Here is a 16903-nt window from a genome sequence, read left to right as displayed (position 1 = left end):
TATGTAGCTGAGACTTATTATACACCTGTTCTTTCTTTCCCACCACCCCCACTGTTTCCCTTGTAATCTTCTTCATATCAGTAATCTCCTATCTAAATATAGTAGGTTGGTTTGCTGAGTAAACAGCAGCAGGCAGCATTCTGTAAATAGTTCACGCTACAGAGGAAAAAAGACTGAAAAGTGGCAGCAAAAGGTCTGCAAAGACAGTATTCAGGGAGGGAGTGGAGCAGCTGGGGCCTTAGAGTACCTGTCCTTGTCCATACATCAGAGGAGCTAAGGCTGAGTATACTCAAACACAGGCGCATTTGGGCTTTGTCGCAGTAGATTTCCAAAAGTTACCTAACAGTCCAGAGGTCCCCTGGCCTTTCCGGGGAGAGGGGAGGGAGAATAGTCTGCATTATTATTTCAGTAAAACCAGCAAGGGCAAGAGGAGGAAAAGGAATATATAGAAAAGAAGTAAAATTATTGCACAAGCTAGCAGCAAGCTGTGTGCTTAACCTCTCAGTTGTACCATCTGCCTGCAATGTCAAAGGAACAAAGAGGGATGCAGGCAGCGGGCATAGCAGGAGCCCTGAGTTAGAGTCTCCAGTCTAGGTTCCCATTGCTTTAATGGTGTAGACTGACCCACATCAGTGTGAATCAACCTGAGAACCTGGTACCCAGCTAAGTACTTGATGTCCTCCTGTTCTTCAGAAGGCTTTTGCTTTTGTGGGGTAAAAGGCTATAAAATGCTTTTTAGCAGGCAAATCTAGCCTCAAAAATGTGGTGCTGTGAATATGCTCTTGCTGCAGGTGAACGAACACAAAATCCGCTTTCACTGAAGTAGTGTGCTTATTGTGTCACCTGCTCTCAAGAGGAGCTCTAAATTTGCAGTACAGCTATTTACATCTGTTCTTTAAAATCATTCATGTATTCAAAAATCAGGATTGAAATGTGCTTCTGTGAACAGTGACACAAAATATGATTTAGGACTGTGGGGTTTTGGGTGCATGTTCAATTCGAACAGTAAGCACTTGCCTAGGAACACTAGCAGTGAGAGAAAGAAAGGGTAGAACATAGCATGGTTAGCATGTTTGTCTTTAAGAAAGCACTTTTATGCCACAGCTTTATGAATTTCTGGTTAATAAAAATGTTAACCATAGGGGAACAGACTTCAAATACTGGACACCGCCATTCTAATATGAATTTTGCTGAATGGCAGGAAGGATTGGAAAGAGGTGCTTTGGGGATTAGCTGTGTGGGCTGCTTTGTGAAGGGAGGGGGAAAGCAGTTGTTTTTTTCAATGCTCACAGCATTATAAATCTGATGACTTGCTGGCAGTGTCTAGGTCAGCACGTGGTGTTGGTGTGCTTGGTCCTAAAGAAAATGTAGTGTGCCGTTGGCAAGAGGCAATGGAAAATACCAAACCAAGAAGTGAGAAAAACCGGAAAGACTGATAGTACAGGGGTCTCTGAGGGAGCTGTTTCAGTAATGCTTATGGAGGATAAAGAAGGTATTTAAAGTAATGCTTCTAAAAGCTGTATGGATTAGTTAAAATGCTCCCTGAATGTTGTAATCATACTGAAGCTTGCTTTTTTTTGAGGGAGCAATTTTAAACCAAAACAAAAAGCCCGCATTTTTCAGAAGGCAAAAATTAGGCTGTGTTACTGCATCCCATGTCAAAATTGCTTCGAGAAATTTTAACCTTAAGATTAGATGATGATTAGTGTGGGCATTTTATTTCGGGGATGGCTTATTCAATAGTAACTGCCAGTTTTAGGACAGATGGAGTCTGACTAGCAGCAAGAAAACCATTAGCTGTAAGGATAGCCATTATAATTGAAACTGAGACCTCCAGGCCTCTAAAAAGAACCCAAGAATCCTGACTATGGAATTTTTTTTTTCCTTATAGTATGGCATGTTTTAATTTCTGCATGCAAAGACTGAGAAGCAGCACTGTAATTCACAACTAAGATTTAACTGAATAGACTAGATCAATTATAAACGAATTTAAGACTTGAGTTCCATCCTTCCTAATGCCTTCTGTCTAATGTCTTATAATATTACAGTGTATGTACTTGTGTTTTGTATCTTTTTAGGTTTTCTGATTTAGTGTTATCTGAGAAAAGACTTACATCAGTGGCAACAAAAACTCAGGTTGCAACTGGTATACCCCTATGTCCACTGAAATCATATTGACTTCAGTGGCAGAATAACATGCATAGAAGTCAGTGTAGAATAATATGTAACATCAGGACTTAAACATCTACCAAAAATAATCTGGAAAGTGTCAACATTTGAGTGCCAACATGTCTCTCCCGAATGCAAGCCAAAGCTAGACCACTGGGAGCAAGTTTTGCCTTCAGATGTTTCAGGCTGTCTTTGTATCAGAATTATCCAAGATACGGCTAGTTTAGACTGAGGTTAATTCATAGGTTAGCTATCTTACTATTTTAATACTTTTCTTACATCTGAGTGTGAAATATAGCTTGAAAGCACCACTTTTTTATGACTTTGCCATTTTAATGATAAATCACACAGACTTTAAATAAGAATCTGTGTGGGAGTTTTAATGTACAGATCTCTGCTTTGAAATAGGATTTAAGTCCATCTTAAATAGCAAGTTTTATGCAAAAAGTAGTATATCTTACTTAACATCTTCTGATGGTTTAAGTTGCATAGGGAAGTCTCAGATGGTGGATTTTGTTCTGTAGTTATTGTTGGATCAATGACTGAATGAAATCCTGGGATGGAAGGCTGACATCTGTGACCCAAAAGCTTTATTTGCTTTTCTTCCTTATGGAATAAACATTGTGAGATCTTATGTTGTATAAAAGATAAGTGTATAGATGTGCTGGCATCCAAAGCCTGAGGATTAAAGACACAAATTCTATGGGAAGAACATCATTTGTTCTTATTGAAGGCTCCTTGGTTGCTCACTCTTCCTCTAAATAATCCAAGTGTGTACCTAAAATAAATTTTGACAACAACTGTATGTAGCGGATTTTATTAAGAAGACCCCCTGCTGCAGGGGAAAAGGTGGAATTAGCTCACTTGTGTAGTAGTTAATGGTGTAATAAGAATTAGCTGTCTTTTGGGTTTGAAGCAGGTGCACCATTTCAGTTTTTGTAATACCAATGGTTTTGTTTTAAGCAATTCCAAATTACAAACAGCTGAACATTAAGCAAAAGCAGGTAAAATGGTCTTGGTGGATCATAAAACCAAGATATTTTAATCTGTTTTCAGATTCAATTACTCGTTGTTCTGACACTGACTTTAAGAGTGCCCCCTGCTCAAAGTGAAACATATACTTTCCTTCCATATGGCTATTTGGCACTGTGCTTTCTTAGATCATAAATTGGCTTCACTGCATGTTCTAATTGCTTAATCTTGTGAGATGGGTAGCGATGCCGGACTTCACGTAAAGCAAGCGGCAACTTGAGCCTTTTTAGCACAGTGCAGCATTGCTCTAGAGGCAAAAGTTTTGCTAAACCCTATGTGCTACCTGCTGCAGAGGAGGGTAGTACAAAACACTTGTAAATGAAGCTTTTCTTGTGTGTTGTGCTTGGCTGTATTTTGGGAAGGCAAAATATTCTACAGATCACTTTCTCTTCTACTCTGTAGTATATGTAAAGAGGCTGCAGTCTGGATGAGGTGTCTAGAGGACTATAACTACCTAGAAATGGTGGAGTTCTTACGGCATATGCCCGGTTGCTTTGGGGGAACATGAGAGAGATTGCCCCTTATTTTTTGCCTCTCATTTAATTGCTTTCTCTTCCTGAGACAGGCAGCAAACACTTTGGTATAGGAAAAGTAAAAATATCTTCCAGTTATTGCATGTTTAGACCACTGCTCCATCAGTCTGCTGCATGCAACTTCATTAATGTGCACCAAGCAATGGCCTCTCCCCTCTCTCCCCACCGTAACATGAGCAATTGTGTGTGAAGGGTAGCAGTATTCCTCAGGTTAGCTACAAGTGCTGTGAGGTAGTCTCAGCTGTACCCTGAGCAGCTTTCTTATATATGCATTTAGCAATGTTCTGTTAAATAGGTACTGAAAGCTATTCCAGGTGGTAGGGTGACGAAGCATCTGCCCAACGTGGCTATTTATTTGCATGCTGGAAGAACTGTTTCTGTGCCTCTCACTGGGCAAGCAGATGGTGTTGCTAACCTTGATATCAAGCACACAGCACAGACTGGAGGGATTTGCTTTTTATGAAAACATGTGGGGCTTTGTACCCCATCCATTGCGTCAAACTATTTTCAGATGTTAGAGGAAAAGAGAATCTAGGTTGCTATAAAACATGTCGTAAGTGAACAAGGTGATAGAGAGGAAGAGCTCAGCCCAAATGCTAGCTAGCCTGAAGCTCAGTAGCGTGTGCAGCAGAGGATAATGGCTGGGCAACGAAATCAGTCCGATTTCTTCATGAACTTGTCATCAGAGATCCCTGCAAGAGCATTTGGAAGAGGCACTCCTGGACAGTGCTGACTGCACACGCTCCAGAAATAGATATAACAAGCTCTCTGAGGGGACCATATGCCAGTGGCTACACTTGCTTATCATGGATTATAAATTATCTATAGGAGAAACTTTTGACTTGACTTACCAGATGCTGTGGGTGTGGGACTGTGAAACCATATTATACTCCTGTCTACTTGTGGGGTCTTAAAGTGGGTTTTAAATTCTGGTTTTTGGTGGGTTTTCTACTCTGTCACATAAAGCAGAGTTTTGATGCGTCCTGAGCTTGTCATCTTAGACAGTTTTACAAGTGGCTTTACTGCTCTAGCTGTTCTGTTTTTACAGAACATTGCAATAATTGTAATCCTTGCCCAAATAACCTATCTGCTAAGTCTGGAATTGTTGCAGGAGCAGTTGCATGATGCATCGCTCTGTATAATATGCCTCATTGGTTGTAAACAACATCATTTTGAAAATGGTTGAGCCGAAGACTTGTTAAAGTCTTTTGAGAGAGGAAAAGCCCCTGAATGAGCTCTGCCTCTGAAGTTATGCCTTTTCTGAGTTTAAGGCCCTGCTCTCATCTAAATCCACAAGGGACGTGAATATTCATCTTTTACATTCCCAGTTCGGGTGGCTTTTCTGTCTCGTACTTTTCTGAAAGACTTCAAAATTGTTGTGTTCCTGTAAATTGCTTTCAATTTTTATGAACTGACAACTTCCCACCAAGAATGTTTTGCTGAAAATTACCAACTAACTCAGTAACTGGAAGCCGAGGTACTTTGTTAGTAATTGCCTACTTGGTGCATTTACAGGAAGGTAATGATGACTTATCCCTTGGGTATGAGCAGAACAAAAGATGATATTAAGACACTTTTGTAGCTTAGTGAGCTGTCTTCTAAAATCCCCAGTCTTCAAAGATGTGGGCTAACAGAGGGAGGATGGTGGCAATATTTAATTTAAACTTAAACAAAAAGTATTCAGGATTTTAAGTCATCTTGCTCATTTCCTGTCTCGTGTAAGTCCTGACCAGTAATGTGTTTTGTCTTTGCTTCGTGTTTCAAGGTTTGTTATGATAGTACCTGTTTGTCCTGGTCTCTGCTTGAAGTGGAATTACAGTAAATACTGATATTAGCCAAGATATTTCTGCCTCTGACTATCCCAATCATAAATAGGATTTGTTTGCCGTGGTTCCCTGGGTCAGGAAGAAGCCAGACGTGTGCTTCGGTGGGGCGTGCAAGCTGATACTTAGCCCTGCTCCCAAAGGTGGTGGAATAGCGGAACCAAGCAAGAGATGGCAGGAGGAATCTCTTGAGAAAGTTGCAGGTCATTCATTATTGATATATCTTAGTTGTATCCATCGATTATGTTCTGTTTAAACCAAAATACTGTAGCATGGAAGATATAGATTTTATACTTGCCCCTTCCTTTAAGCTTGCAAAGTAGTGCAATATATGACTTGAGACACTTTTGCACGCTCACACCGTTGTTTCAGCGGTGACTGTATCCTTGGTCTTTCCAGGTGAAAAGGAGAGCATAATCCAGAACCTAGCACAGGCTTGCAGCCTAAGCAGAAATGCTAAATATTGATCTAAAAAGCCTTAATTAAAAACTTAAAGATAATCTAGTGCTCTCAGACTTAGTTTTTTTGTTTTCTTTTGTTTTTCTTGGCAGTGTGTTCATTCAGCCCTGCAAATAAAATTACTTGTTGCATGGGTAAAACAGAGACCGTCTCTGAATAATTCCGTGGAATTTACTTGAGTAAATCTTAGCCTGGAGGATGCAGTTGCAAAATTTAGCAGGTTTTTTTTTATGTTTAGCTATCCTGAAAACAGTTGCTCATCTGCAAAGGGAGTAACTTCAGAGAGCCATTGATGATAACCTTTGTGCAGCTCGACACAACATGATGAATAGCACATTGTAAAGGCCCAGTCTTTCCCTTGCCACCTTTGCTTGCTTAAAAACACCTTTATAAAAAGTAAGCCTTTGATTTTAGTGATAAGAATAGTGAGTTAGTGAAAAGGTGCTCCAGGGTGACTGACTGCTGCTTCTCAGGAGCCCGGGATGCTGAGAGCGCTGGAAGACGCGCTGCCTGTGTGCGGGTGTGCTGCTGCCTGCTGCTGCCGCTGCCTTTGGGACCCTGGTCAGGGGGAGGAGCAGGAGACTGAGGAGTTAAAAATCCAGTTGTCTCAGCTATATTTGAAAACTTGATAGTACAAGTAGTTACATATAGTATTTTTTATAATTGTAAGGTGTATGTTCTCCAAGATGTAATTTGCTGAAAACTGAGTGTGGGAAGGTGTCAGTTTAAACAGATTTTATTCATTAATTTTTTCATTACTGATGGTGATGCATACGTGAGTTGATTTCTCCTCTTCCCCTTGTGTTCAAGTAACTTTCAGGGATACAGTAATCATGTAGAAAAAATTGCTTTAAAGTTGCCGTTTGTCTACTGGAACATGTGTGCATATCTGAAACCTGACAGCTCACAGTGACCAGATAGACAGGGTCCAAATGTGTGGATGGAAACATAAGAGATTCATGAATTAACATAGTGTCAGTGTTGAATTAAGTTGCAGCCTGATGCTAGAATTTAGCCCGTGCCACGCTCACCTCTGTCCTGCTTCATCTGCATGTGCTAAAAGGTGACACGGAGTGTATGAAGGCAGGTCGTCAGACTGCCTGTGTCGTTAAGGCAGGCTGCCAGGGTGGAAATGCAGAACATTTCCATAATCTCTAAGGTCTTACGCGTATGCTTATACTTTGAAATGTTTTGAATAAAATGAAGTAACATGTCATTAGCCATTCAGTATCAGATCCTGTCTCTTAAATATTCATTTGAGCGCCCTTCTGTATGTGGATTTGTGGGATTGTTTTTCTATTCCTTGTTTGTTTACAAAATCTTTTCAATATGCAGTAAAGTAAATCTTGTGATGCCAATAAGGATGTATGGTAATATCAGTAACAAGTCATGAGAAATCTTACAGAGGTCAGGATTGTTCTTTTTAGATACTGTGTTGGCATACAAAATGATACAGTATGTTTATGTAGTGGTGAAAGATCCTGTTAACTGTGAATTGTTCTTAAATGAGGGATGGTGATAATTCTTCATCACTTCAAGTAAAAAGACAATTCTAACAATTTTAGAAACCTTTTCTGAAAGGTGGTTGTGCTCAACTACAGATCTTGAGTTGCCTCCTCTCCTGGATGCTCCAAACTCGGAGGTTATGCAATGCAAATACTTACTGCATTTTGCTTCTAGGCAGAAGTTGTTTCATTTTCCTCTGGGCAGTAGAATTTGCCAGTGCACTGAATTCCCTTGTTCTGTTTTAAAGTATTTTTATGGTATTAGCTGTCAGTATGCTCAACCAAAATTCTTTGTAGCTATATGTGGCCACCTTTCTGTAGCCCGGTCCACTGAACTACAGCCTTCAAGATTCCCAGTGCCAAAGTATCCTATGTGACAAGAGACTTTCTAACTTCATCCACTGTATTTTTTCCTCCTTTACTTTCAGACTGTACTTCTAAAAGATTTCCTTGAGCTTGAGGAAAATCAAGATAATGTTAGAACATGTAGTGGTGCAGGGAGGTGACAAAAGTCTTCAGCACCTGTTTCTATGAGAGATCCTGAAAATTAGGTTTTTTTCTGGCATAAGAGTTATGAAACTTCTGCTAGTCATAACTCTTTCTGCTGCTGCCAGCATACTATGCAAATTGTCACAGGAGATGAAGTCATTCTCATACAAAAAAATCAGTCTCTTTTCAGTCATGACCTGGAGAAGATATGAAATATTTAGCATTTCATACATTAAAGCAATACCCTTGCCTTTGGTTCTAAGGAGGCAACTTTGGTCCTAACTTATCACTACTTCAGTGCTAGAGTTTGCAAACGTTAGTTTACTTGACAGAATTTTCTTAAGCGTAACTACGACTTTTTTTAATTAAACTGAAATCCAGGTGTTTTTATCATGTGAGCCCTTAATGACTGACCTGAATTATCAGCAGGACTTTTTTTTCAGGCTCCTGAGGTAGACCATTAATGCAGAGAGGGTAAGTGGTAAGGTGGAATCTGTTACCTTCTAGAAAGACCAGGTTTTACTAGAGAAGCAGTGTAAGGCCAGCTGGGGAGTCTGACAACAGAGGAATCCAGGACCTTTGGTTCGAGAACAGATCCAACCTTCTGCTTAGTTTGTCTGTACTAGCTTTCTGCTTTAGCTTCTGGCGCCCTCGTAGTCTTTTATCATTTTCCTTACTGGTCCATCCTGCTACCTATTTTGAACCGATAACCAACTATGCATACACAGTTTGTCTCCTGCCTTCTGCCATGTCCGACCTATCTGAGTAGAGAAGTCAAACTTCAAGGCCTTGGCTAGTAAACTCTACATAGTCTCATATTTTCACAGGGATGGTGAAGCCATATACGAGACACCACAATGGTCTGTCTGGTAGTTTTTAAACTGTGCTTTTCACTGTAGTCTCCACCTATACTCGTGTAGAGATTTGGATGTGCAGTTAATTTGTGAGAAGTACAAACACTTTAGCTTCAGCATGAAACTTCTTTTCTAAAAAGAGGAAAGTATTGTGTATAACTTAGTTTGTAAAAGCAGGCAGATTTCTGAAATTTTCTAAGCTAGTTTGGCCTGAGGCAGACAGCAAGCATGGAAAACCTCAGCCAACCCCCAAACGGTTGGAGGTATCGTATGTCGCGTTAGATGCCCCACTTGGCTCTGAATGAAACGCTTGCCTGCGTGTCTGTTGGGGGCTCTACCAAGATGCTGGCTGAAGCCCAAGAAGCAGCACAGCCCATTATCCCTGGTTCAGGAGATGTTTCATGGCGTGGGGTATCTGTGTTCAGTGCTATAACTTCATCCAGTGAAGCTTGGGAATATGTTTATAAACTACAAAGTCTGCAACAGAAAGTGGCAGACTTGTGTTTCGCAGTGCCAGCGCGTGATTTGAGGACAGAGTGATCGCTAAGAAGCTTCATCTGGCTCTTTGATCTGGAACTGGATGACTATGTTGAAACAAATGTATTTGCAATAATCTGAATTGGTTCATTTTTCTCTCTCACTGATTATTAAGGAATTCTGGTTGTATCTTATGCCCTGCTGTACACAAAGTTAAGATGTGGTGGCTGGTTTGTGCAGTCACCATCATGGTTCTGCAGTAGGCAAATAAAAATCTATGTCAAAAGACAGATGTTTAATGCCCTTTACAAGTTTGTACTGATCACCTTTTTATTTGAGTTCCTGGGAAGGGTTTGACATGGAAAGTGTGTTTTGAGGTTTGGTTCTTATGGGAACTCCTGCTTTGATTTATACACTTGACTCCTTTTTCTCAGCTTTACCTTGCAGATCTACTGATGTATTTAAGGTTTCAATTAGCACTGAGGCTGCATTGATTTGGGGTGAGGAGGGAACAGAATTGAGCAGATGGCTGCATATATTTTGTTATGGATTTTGTTTACTTGTGAAACGCTAAAAGTATTGTTTGTTCCTCTTCAGAGGAGGAAACTGTTGATATGTATGATATCAAACCCCATTTCCTCACTCTAAAAACAAAATGAGGCGAAGAGGTTTTGTTTCAGTTTTCATTGATAAAATTATCTGACTTTGAGAAAAATATGGCTTTTAAGAGCACCTATAATGTAGTATATTTTGTCCCTCATTTGGCATAATTGTGAGAATCAGATGTGTGAGTTATTAAATGTTTTAGATGACTTCTGTTTGCAAACTATATCCCTTTCTAGTAGTGCCTGATAAGTCTGGAGGTTAGATTACTAAATGTATTTGTCTATGACCTTTTCCAACTAAAGACTGAAGAAAGGCTAAAAAAGTAAAAGCTAATCTGCTTTTAGAATAATGTCAGAGGCTGCTGTTCTTCCTTTACAATTATAGAGCATAAATCTATTACTGCGTGTTTACAGACGATCTTTATGAGGATTCAGTGGATGACAGCATATATGTAATTATGCAGTTATTGACCTTAACTGTTATCCTTTCTTTAAACTTCTAAGAGATTTATTCTAAGTAGTTTTTTTAATGGTTAATTAATAGGGGAAGTATAAAAAGCCTTAGAAAAAGCAAGTGAAATGCAAAGGGAGAGATGCATAGGGAATTCTCCCATTTTTAGACTAGCTGGCTTATAAATGCTAAAAGTAGTAATGTCCTGACTATCTGTGTGTTAATTTACAGGTCTGAAGGTGAAAGTTCAAGAAGCCTCAGGTATGTGTTCATTCTCATTCCCTGTTTCTGTCATGCTGTCCTTGTTCTAAGAAAATACTTTCTTTATTTAAGAAGTGCTACTTTATTTAAAAGCACAAAATAGAAGCAATGTTGTTTTTAAAGAAATGTGGTTTTAATTTGGTTCTACTTAGCATGCCACTTGTATTTTCTGTAAAGGATCTTCTACATTGGAGAAGTCTAGTAATGGATAAGATGGCACTTCCTGAACTTTTCTGTCTGTAGTATGGTTTAATTAAGACTTGTATCTTATGTTTTTTTCAATTTCTTAACAAAATGAAGCCTGATAACTGCTTAAAGTTAGTTTCCAGGGTTTTCAATCAAAATGCATACTAAATGGTCATTTGTACTGGCAAAGGAGTGAGCTGGCTGTCATTCTTGGGGTGCACCACAGTGAAAGCAGCACCTGCTTTGGGAGAAGTCCACGTGCTTGTTCTAGCTTGGTAGAATCTCCACTTCTTTGCCTGACGTAGAAAACCTTCATTTGCTGTCACAATATTGCTGATGCGCTTGGAAGACTCTGATGATTTAGTGAATTTAATGTAATTATCAGATACTTCCCTTCTATAACTTATGCATTTAGTATTTTACACTTGATGGGATTTTTTAAACCTACCTTTTTGAACATGTGGTTGAGTCAGACTTGTAGATCTCCTAACAGTGCTTTAAACATGACTGAAGATTTAAAACTATGCACTTGAATCTGAAAGTTCCCTATGCATTAGACCCTTACGGTTAAGTAGATGCCTTGCTTCAGGAGGAGTGCGGCCATTGATTAATGATAACAAGGTCCAAAATATCAGGGTTAATATTCTGCGGTTTGCTATTCTCAGAATTGTCAGGACTTTTCATTTGTTGACATTTTACATTATTTCCTTTATTCCAGGAGGAGAAAAAAAAAAAAAAAAAAGCCATCACTTGCAGTATTAAAATCCAGTTCTTGCCTACCAGTATGCAGACTATCCACAAAAATAAGTGAATTGTGGAATAATCGATCCAAATCGGGAGAAATGAAAGCTTGGAGAAAATGACCAAAGATATTCTGAAAGTAATGTTTTCTTTTGCCACAGAAATCAAAATCTGTATGGAACTGACCCCGAGTGAAGGGTGTGCAGAAGGTGGTAGCATATTCTTAATATACAGTAACAGAACTGGACAAAACCATTAGCTGCTATAGTTCAGATCACAGTAAGATACCTGTGTTTTATTTACTGGTTTTTAACTCTCAGTAGAGTTGCCAATATGCTTATAAGCTATGGAAGGAATAATGTTTATCAGCTGTTGGAAATCAAAAATAAGTCCACTAGTATGTGAATTTACGGAAATATAATTGAGGCTGCATTTTCACCTGTAATACTCGGTCTCATTTTGACCTGTTGAACCTCCTATAGGATTTGGTTATTTGAACAGTGCGCGGCATCGCTGCTGCTGCTGCCCTGCGTTCGGTAGCAGTGGGGCTCACCCATCAGTGACCATATTTTGAGGTATTTTAGAGCAGATTGCGTAAGCGCAGCTGAAAGCCACTTACTTTGGAGCTGCTTTGGGTGTTACCTAAAAAATAAATCTTAACAGAGCTCTACCAGTGCCCAGCCCATGGTGCTAGCACACGTCTTAATGAGCTGGGGGTGGGGGGCAGGTACAGCACAAAATGCAGGACGTTTGGTGGGTTTTCTCCTCTCTCCAGTGAATTAACTGTGTTATTCAGCATGAGCCTGAGTTACTGCAAGGCATACTTCCATCCTTTCACAACAGCCTAAGGTTAGGCTAACGGAGAGGAATCCAGTAGCAGGCCACTCGAGCAGAAGGAGCCGAAGGGGGAATGCTCTCAGGCAGCCTCTTCAGTCCTGACCTACTCTACTTGCACCGTTTCCTCAGAGCAGAAGTGAAATGTCATTGAGCATGTGCTTTTGTATATTTGCCTACATAAAATCCTGGTGAGCGTTTGTTTTGTCGCGGACGAAACTCACTTATCTCTAGGTAGCTTCTTCACCTTGTGGCTAATTTACTTCATACTGTTTTCCTTTTTCTTATTTCTAGATGGATGAAATTTAATCATCTTAAACGAGGTGCTAAAGTCAGTTTAGGGGATAGTGCTTTTAAGCACTGTGGGGAAAAGAAATCATCATTTCTCCTCATGCAGTTAAAGGCATCTGAGTACAAAATACTCGCACGATCAATACGCTGCCCGTATCGGGTCAGTGTCCTTGGCCAAGCTGAGTGGAAGGCGTGAAGGGAGCTGCAGCAAGGAGCTCCTGGCAGCTGGTGGGCCACCAATGACAGGTACTGTCCCAGCATTAACTGGACAGGTACCAGAAGTCCTGGACTGATTTCACTCAATATGGTTGCAGTTAATAAGCAAGAGAGTATTGGTTAGGGTTGTAATGTGTTTGACTCTTGCTAGCATCAGTGCATAAGATACAAATATAGCTAAAACCTGAGAGATGCAACCACTTTTTTTTTTTTTTTTAAACTTCTTCTCTGGTAGAAGTTTGTTCTGAGATCAGATGGATAATGAAATTTGGCCTATATTTCTCTGTCACTAGATACTTGTATCTCCTGACAGTTTAGTGGCTCCTTACATAGAAAAGAGATCTTTCTCTCCCTCCTGCTTGAGTGACACGGGCATGGGAGTAACCAGTGCAGTAATTAACATTCGTTTGCATTTCTAGCAGGTGTATAGAGGAGCAGCTGATGTCTTGAATTCAGTGCGGGTCAGAACTGAGACCTCTGACATGGACACTCACTTGTAGAGCGGGTTTACCTTGGCAGCCAGCTCCATTTTTCCCCGTTCGTATCCCCTCTTCCATCCTGTAAAACGTGAGCTATCACCATCCTCACTGCACTTTAAGTCTTCTAGGAGGGTCCTGTTTAGCAGTTCTGCCTGCCTCTATGAGCGAGCAGTAAGGGGAAGAAGTAGGATGCAAAAGGGAGAGCAGTATCTTCTTCCTTCCCCCCTCCTTTCTTTGTAAAGCCTGTGATAGGCACCTCTGTTTAGCAGACTGCAGAAGTCTGAAGCGCAGTGTGCCGGTATGGGTGGGGTTTGGAAACGGCGGGTGCAGTTTCAGTGGCTCTTGGAGCTGAGTGAGTATAATCAGAGCCCTAGCTTGAGAGTCTGGTTTTGAAATAGCTGGCTCTTTTTTCACAATGGAATATCCAATACAGGTATGTCCTATAACTTGATACTGTTGCAGAGCTGCAAAAGTTACTGCTGTGATAGATTTGTTTTTAGAAGCCTTATAGCTTTTCATAAGTCTAAAAGTTTATCCAAAAGACATCATTTTGAAATGCCCCGAATTTCAGTAAATGCTAAGTCTGACTATGCAGAGGCATGTTTCATACAGAAAAGAAACATGGTTCTAGATAATCTGCGGACCTGCTTAAAAAGAATAGGTGGGGAGTCATTCTGACTTTTCCATGGCTTCCTTACTGACTAAAAACTATGAATTATCCCTTTCTGGAATGACAAGGGATGTTGTAAAATACATTCTGCTTATAATATTGTTGCATTATGATAAACGTGCATTGGTTTTCTCTTGGTGAATACCATGCAATTTTCAAGCATGGGTATTTATGCTAAAGCTATAAAATAATTTATCTTGCTCTGAATACTTTACATTCTCAGATGTAATGAACACCTAGCCAGTGAGCTGTGATGGTCCTTTTTAATTACTTATCTTTGTTCATATGTTTTCAGTAGAAAATGGAATTTGTTTAACAAACAATGTTAATGTTTAGTAGTATGATGTTGTACTCTGGCTCTCATTCTCTTTCCCTTTTTCGCTCCTCCGAGAGGTTAATGGCCCTATGTCACATGGTGGCTCCAAGACCTAAGTTTTCATTAACCATTTCCCTCGGTATTCCTTTGCTGCTTTTTCTACCAGTAAAATAGGCGAGCTGTGAGGCGCAGTTTGGCTGGCCCCAGGTGCTCGGTGCCGTCCCCGGTGTCGCGCCGTCGCTGCTGCTTGGGTCGGTTGCAGCAGCGCGGAGCCCCTCGAGGCCTGAGCTGCCCTGGCCGCAGCCCTCCTGCGCAGAGTGCCTCGTCAGTGGGACCGCGGGGTTTGACCTGTCCTCTTCAAGTATTTGTGTTCCTTCTCAGTTGTGAGCTTTGTAAAAGAGAAACGAAATGTGAAATGGGGTAGGCTGTAAGTAACTAACAGTACTGTAAGAAAGCAAGTGGTTCTGATGGCTCCTGAGCTGTGACAGATGCAACACTACTGCCAAAGCAGCGCGGTGTGCTGTGAATAGCCACGTAGTTTAAGAAATAGCTGAAGAAAGAGGAGAGAGCCTGGAGGAGAGTAACAAATAGGGTGGTTTAAGTATTAGCTATGGAGAAAAATTCAGCCAAATGACTAAATTTAATAGAAAAGTCCAAATGAGACTGTAATTACTATCCATGTGTAAAAGGATGGAAGACAAAGTTTTCTGTGTTGAGGGTCATACAAAAAAGGCTTAAATTCTTGTGAAGATGTAGATTAAATTAAGTGGAAAAATAATATTTTAATTTGCTTTAGAGTGAGAAAGGATTGTGAAATACCAGCCTGATTCTGTGCTGAGTGGCGAGTGGGAGGAATGGCTGTTCAACAGACCTTGACAAACTTCAGTAATTGAGCCAAAGAGAGAGAACGTCTGGCAGGAAGCAGAGGTGTTTTTTTCGTTTTTTTCTTTTAATATGATCTATTTTAACTGTGTGACTCAACCTCTTCTCTGATAACCTGCAAAGTACAAGTTTTGGGGAAATAAAGACTTACAAACTTGTAAAAACTAATTTTCAAGGTTCTGTATATTGCTTTGAGATCTACATGATTCAGTAGCTACATGTAAAGGTCGCTGTTTCTGGCTGCTTTAATTGTTGCATAAAGGCTTTCCCTTTTTTTTCTTTTCTCTTCTTTTCTTTTTTTCTTTTCTTTTCTTTTTTTTTTTTGCAGTCCTAGAACAAAAAAGTATAAAGTCATTATTTGATACTAATAATAATAAAAAAAATATTACTTTTTCTTACAGTTTTCTACATAAAACTCAGGCTGGCCCTCTGAAAAAGAGTGGAGTGCGAGTTGTAACATGTTAATTTAAGTGGCAGTTTTATTACTGCTAAGAGAAATAAAATATACAGAAACTGTTTCTAATAGCTGAGGTGACTGTGCAGTTGCCAACAGCTTTAAAATTACGTAATTACATTAGTTCAAATTAAAAAGAAAAGTGGATAGCAGTACATATGCATCAGAGCTGTTATTCCCCTCATCTGTAATAGTTAACTCTATGCTCCTGGTGTTAAAAATGTATATGAAATTTTCCCCCTAAAATAGTGTGAAAAGTCTACTTTTACAGAATAATGTGAATGAGTGAAAATTGAAAAATTTGGGAAACAAGATTGGGAGTACCTATTCATATTTCTCTTTACAATAATCTGTCACCCTGTGCAGTCTGGAATCATGCAAGCAGTGCGCTGTACGTAACACGTCTGCAGGAGATGCTGTGGTTTGAAGTCTTAGTGCAGAGTGCTCTTCTCAGTAACCGAGAGAGATGCCCAAGAAGGGAAACCACAAACAAATACTGTGGGCAGCTCATCCTATGTACTGCATACCGTATGCTCTTTGTGTGTATATGTATGCTTAACAAATATTTAGGAATTGACTGACTTTGTTGGGATAATTAGTTTCAATCATTCCTTTGTGCTTCAGTTTTGTACTGCGAGTCATTAAATTGGGTGCCCACATGATCCCTGAGGCTGCTAAGGAAGAAATTTTAGCCGATACAGAGCAATCCTTTTGATGAGAAGATGGTTGTAGTTAGGTAGTAGCACAATATCGGAGCTCCTTTGGGTGATCAGAGCCCCAGTCCTGTGAAGACTGCATGCAGAAGAGCTGCAATGAAGCGTGGCGGGAGGCAATAGCAGGCGAGGTGAGTTAACTGAAGTTAGGGGGTCGGGGACACAGCACAGAGCAGACTCGGGTTCTGTTCCAGTGTCTTACCCCGTAGGCACAGCTAGAGGCTTGCACAGTATTTGGAAGATGCTTGCTAAGCTGGAGGAGGAGAAGGTGGTGCTGCTTCCTGCAGCCCGGTTAACTAGTCTCGCGTTGCTGTCTTATGCAGCGGTGTGTCAGAAATCCTCCCGCGGCCTCCATCTTCTGCCCTGCCGCTCGCGGTATCCTGCAAGTCAGCTGATCTCCTTAGAGATTTTTTTTGAACAGTTAGAGAGCAGAACATGAACATGTATTTGCTGTAGCTGACTG

General features: G+C 40.3%; 1 protein-coding gene across 8 annotated transcripts in view; it reads left to right on the top strand.

Moving 5' to 3' along the window:
• IQSEC1 (IQ motif and Sec7 domain ArfGEF 1) overlaps window positions 1-16903 on the top strand; it is a 340763-nt gene that overhangs the window by 53382 nt on the left and 270478 nt on the right. For 6 of the 8 annotated variants that reach the window (XM_064518856.1, XM_026099533.2, XM_064518858.1 and 3 more), the window contains exon 2: window positions 10629-10658. The exons of the other annotated variants lie outside the window; for them this stretch is intronic. In XM_064518856.1, coding sequence (XP_064374926.1) covers window positions 10629-10658 — 30 coding nt within the window. The remainder of the gene's footprint in view (window positions 1-10628; window positions 10659-16903) is intronic. 8 annotated transcript variants of the gene reach the window in all.

The sequence above is a fragment of the Dromaius novaehollandiae genome, chromosome 12 (genome assembly GCF_036370855.1).
Source record: "Dromaius novaehollandiae isolate bDroNov1 chromosome 12, bDroNov1.hap1, whole genome shotgun sequence".
Taxonomy (NCBI): domain Eukaryota; kingdom Metazoa; phylum Chordata; class Aves; order Casuariiformes; family Dromaiidae; genus Dromaius; species Dromaius novaehollandiae.
Note: the sequence above shows the minus strand (reverse complement) of the source record. Positions and strands in the feature narration are given on the sequence as shown.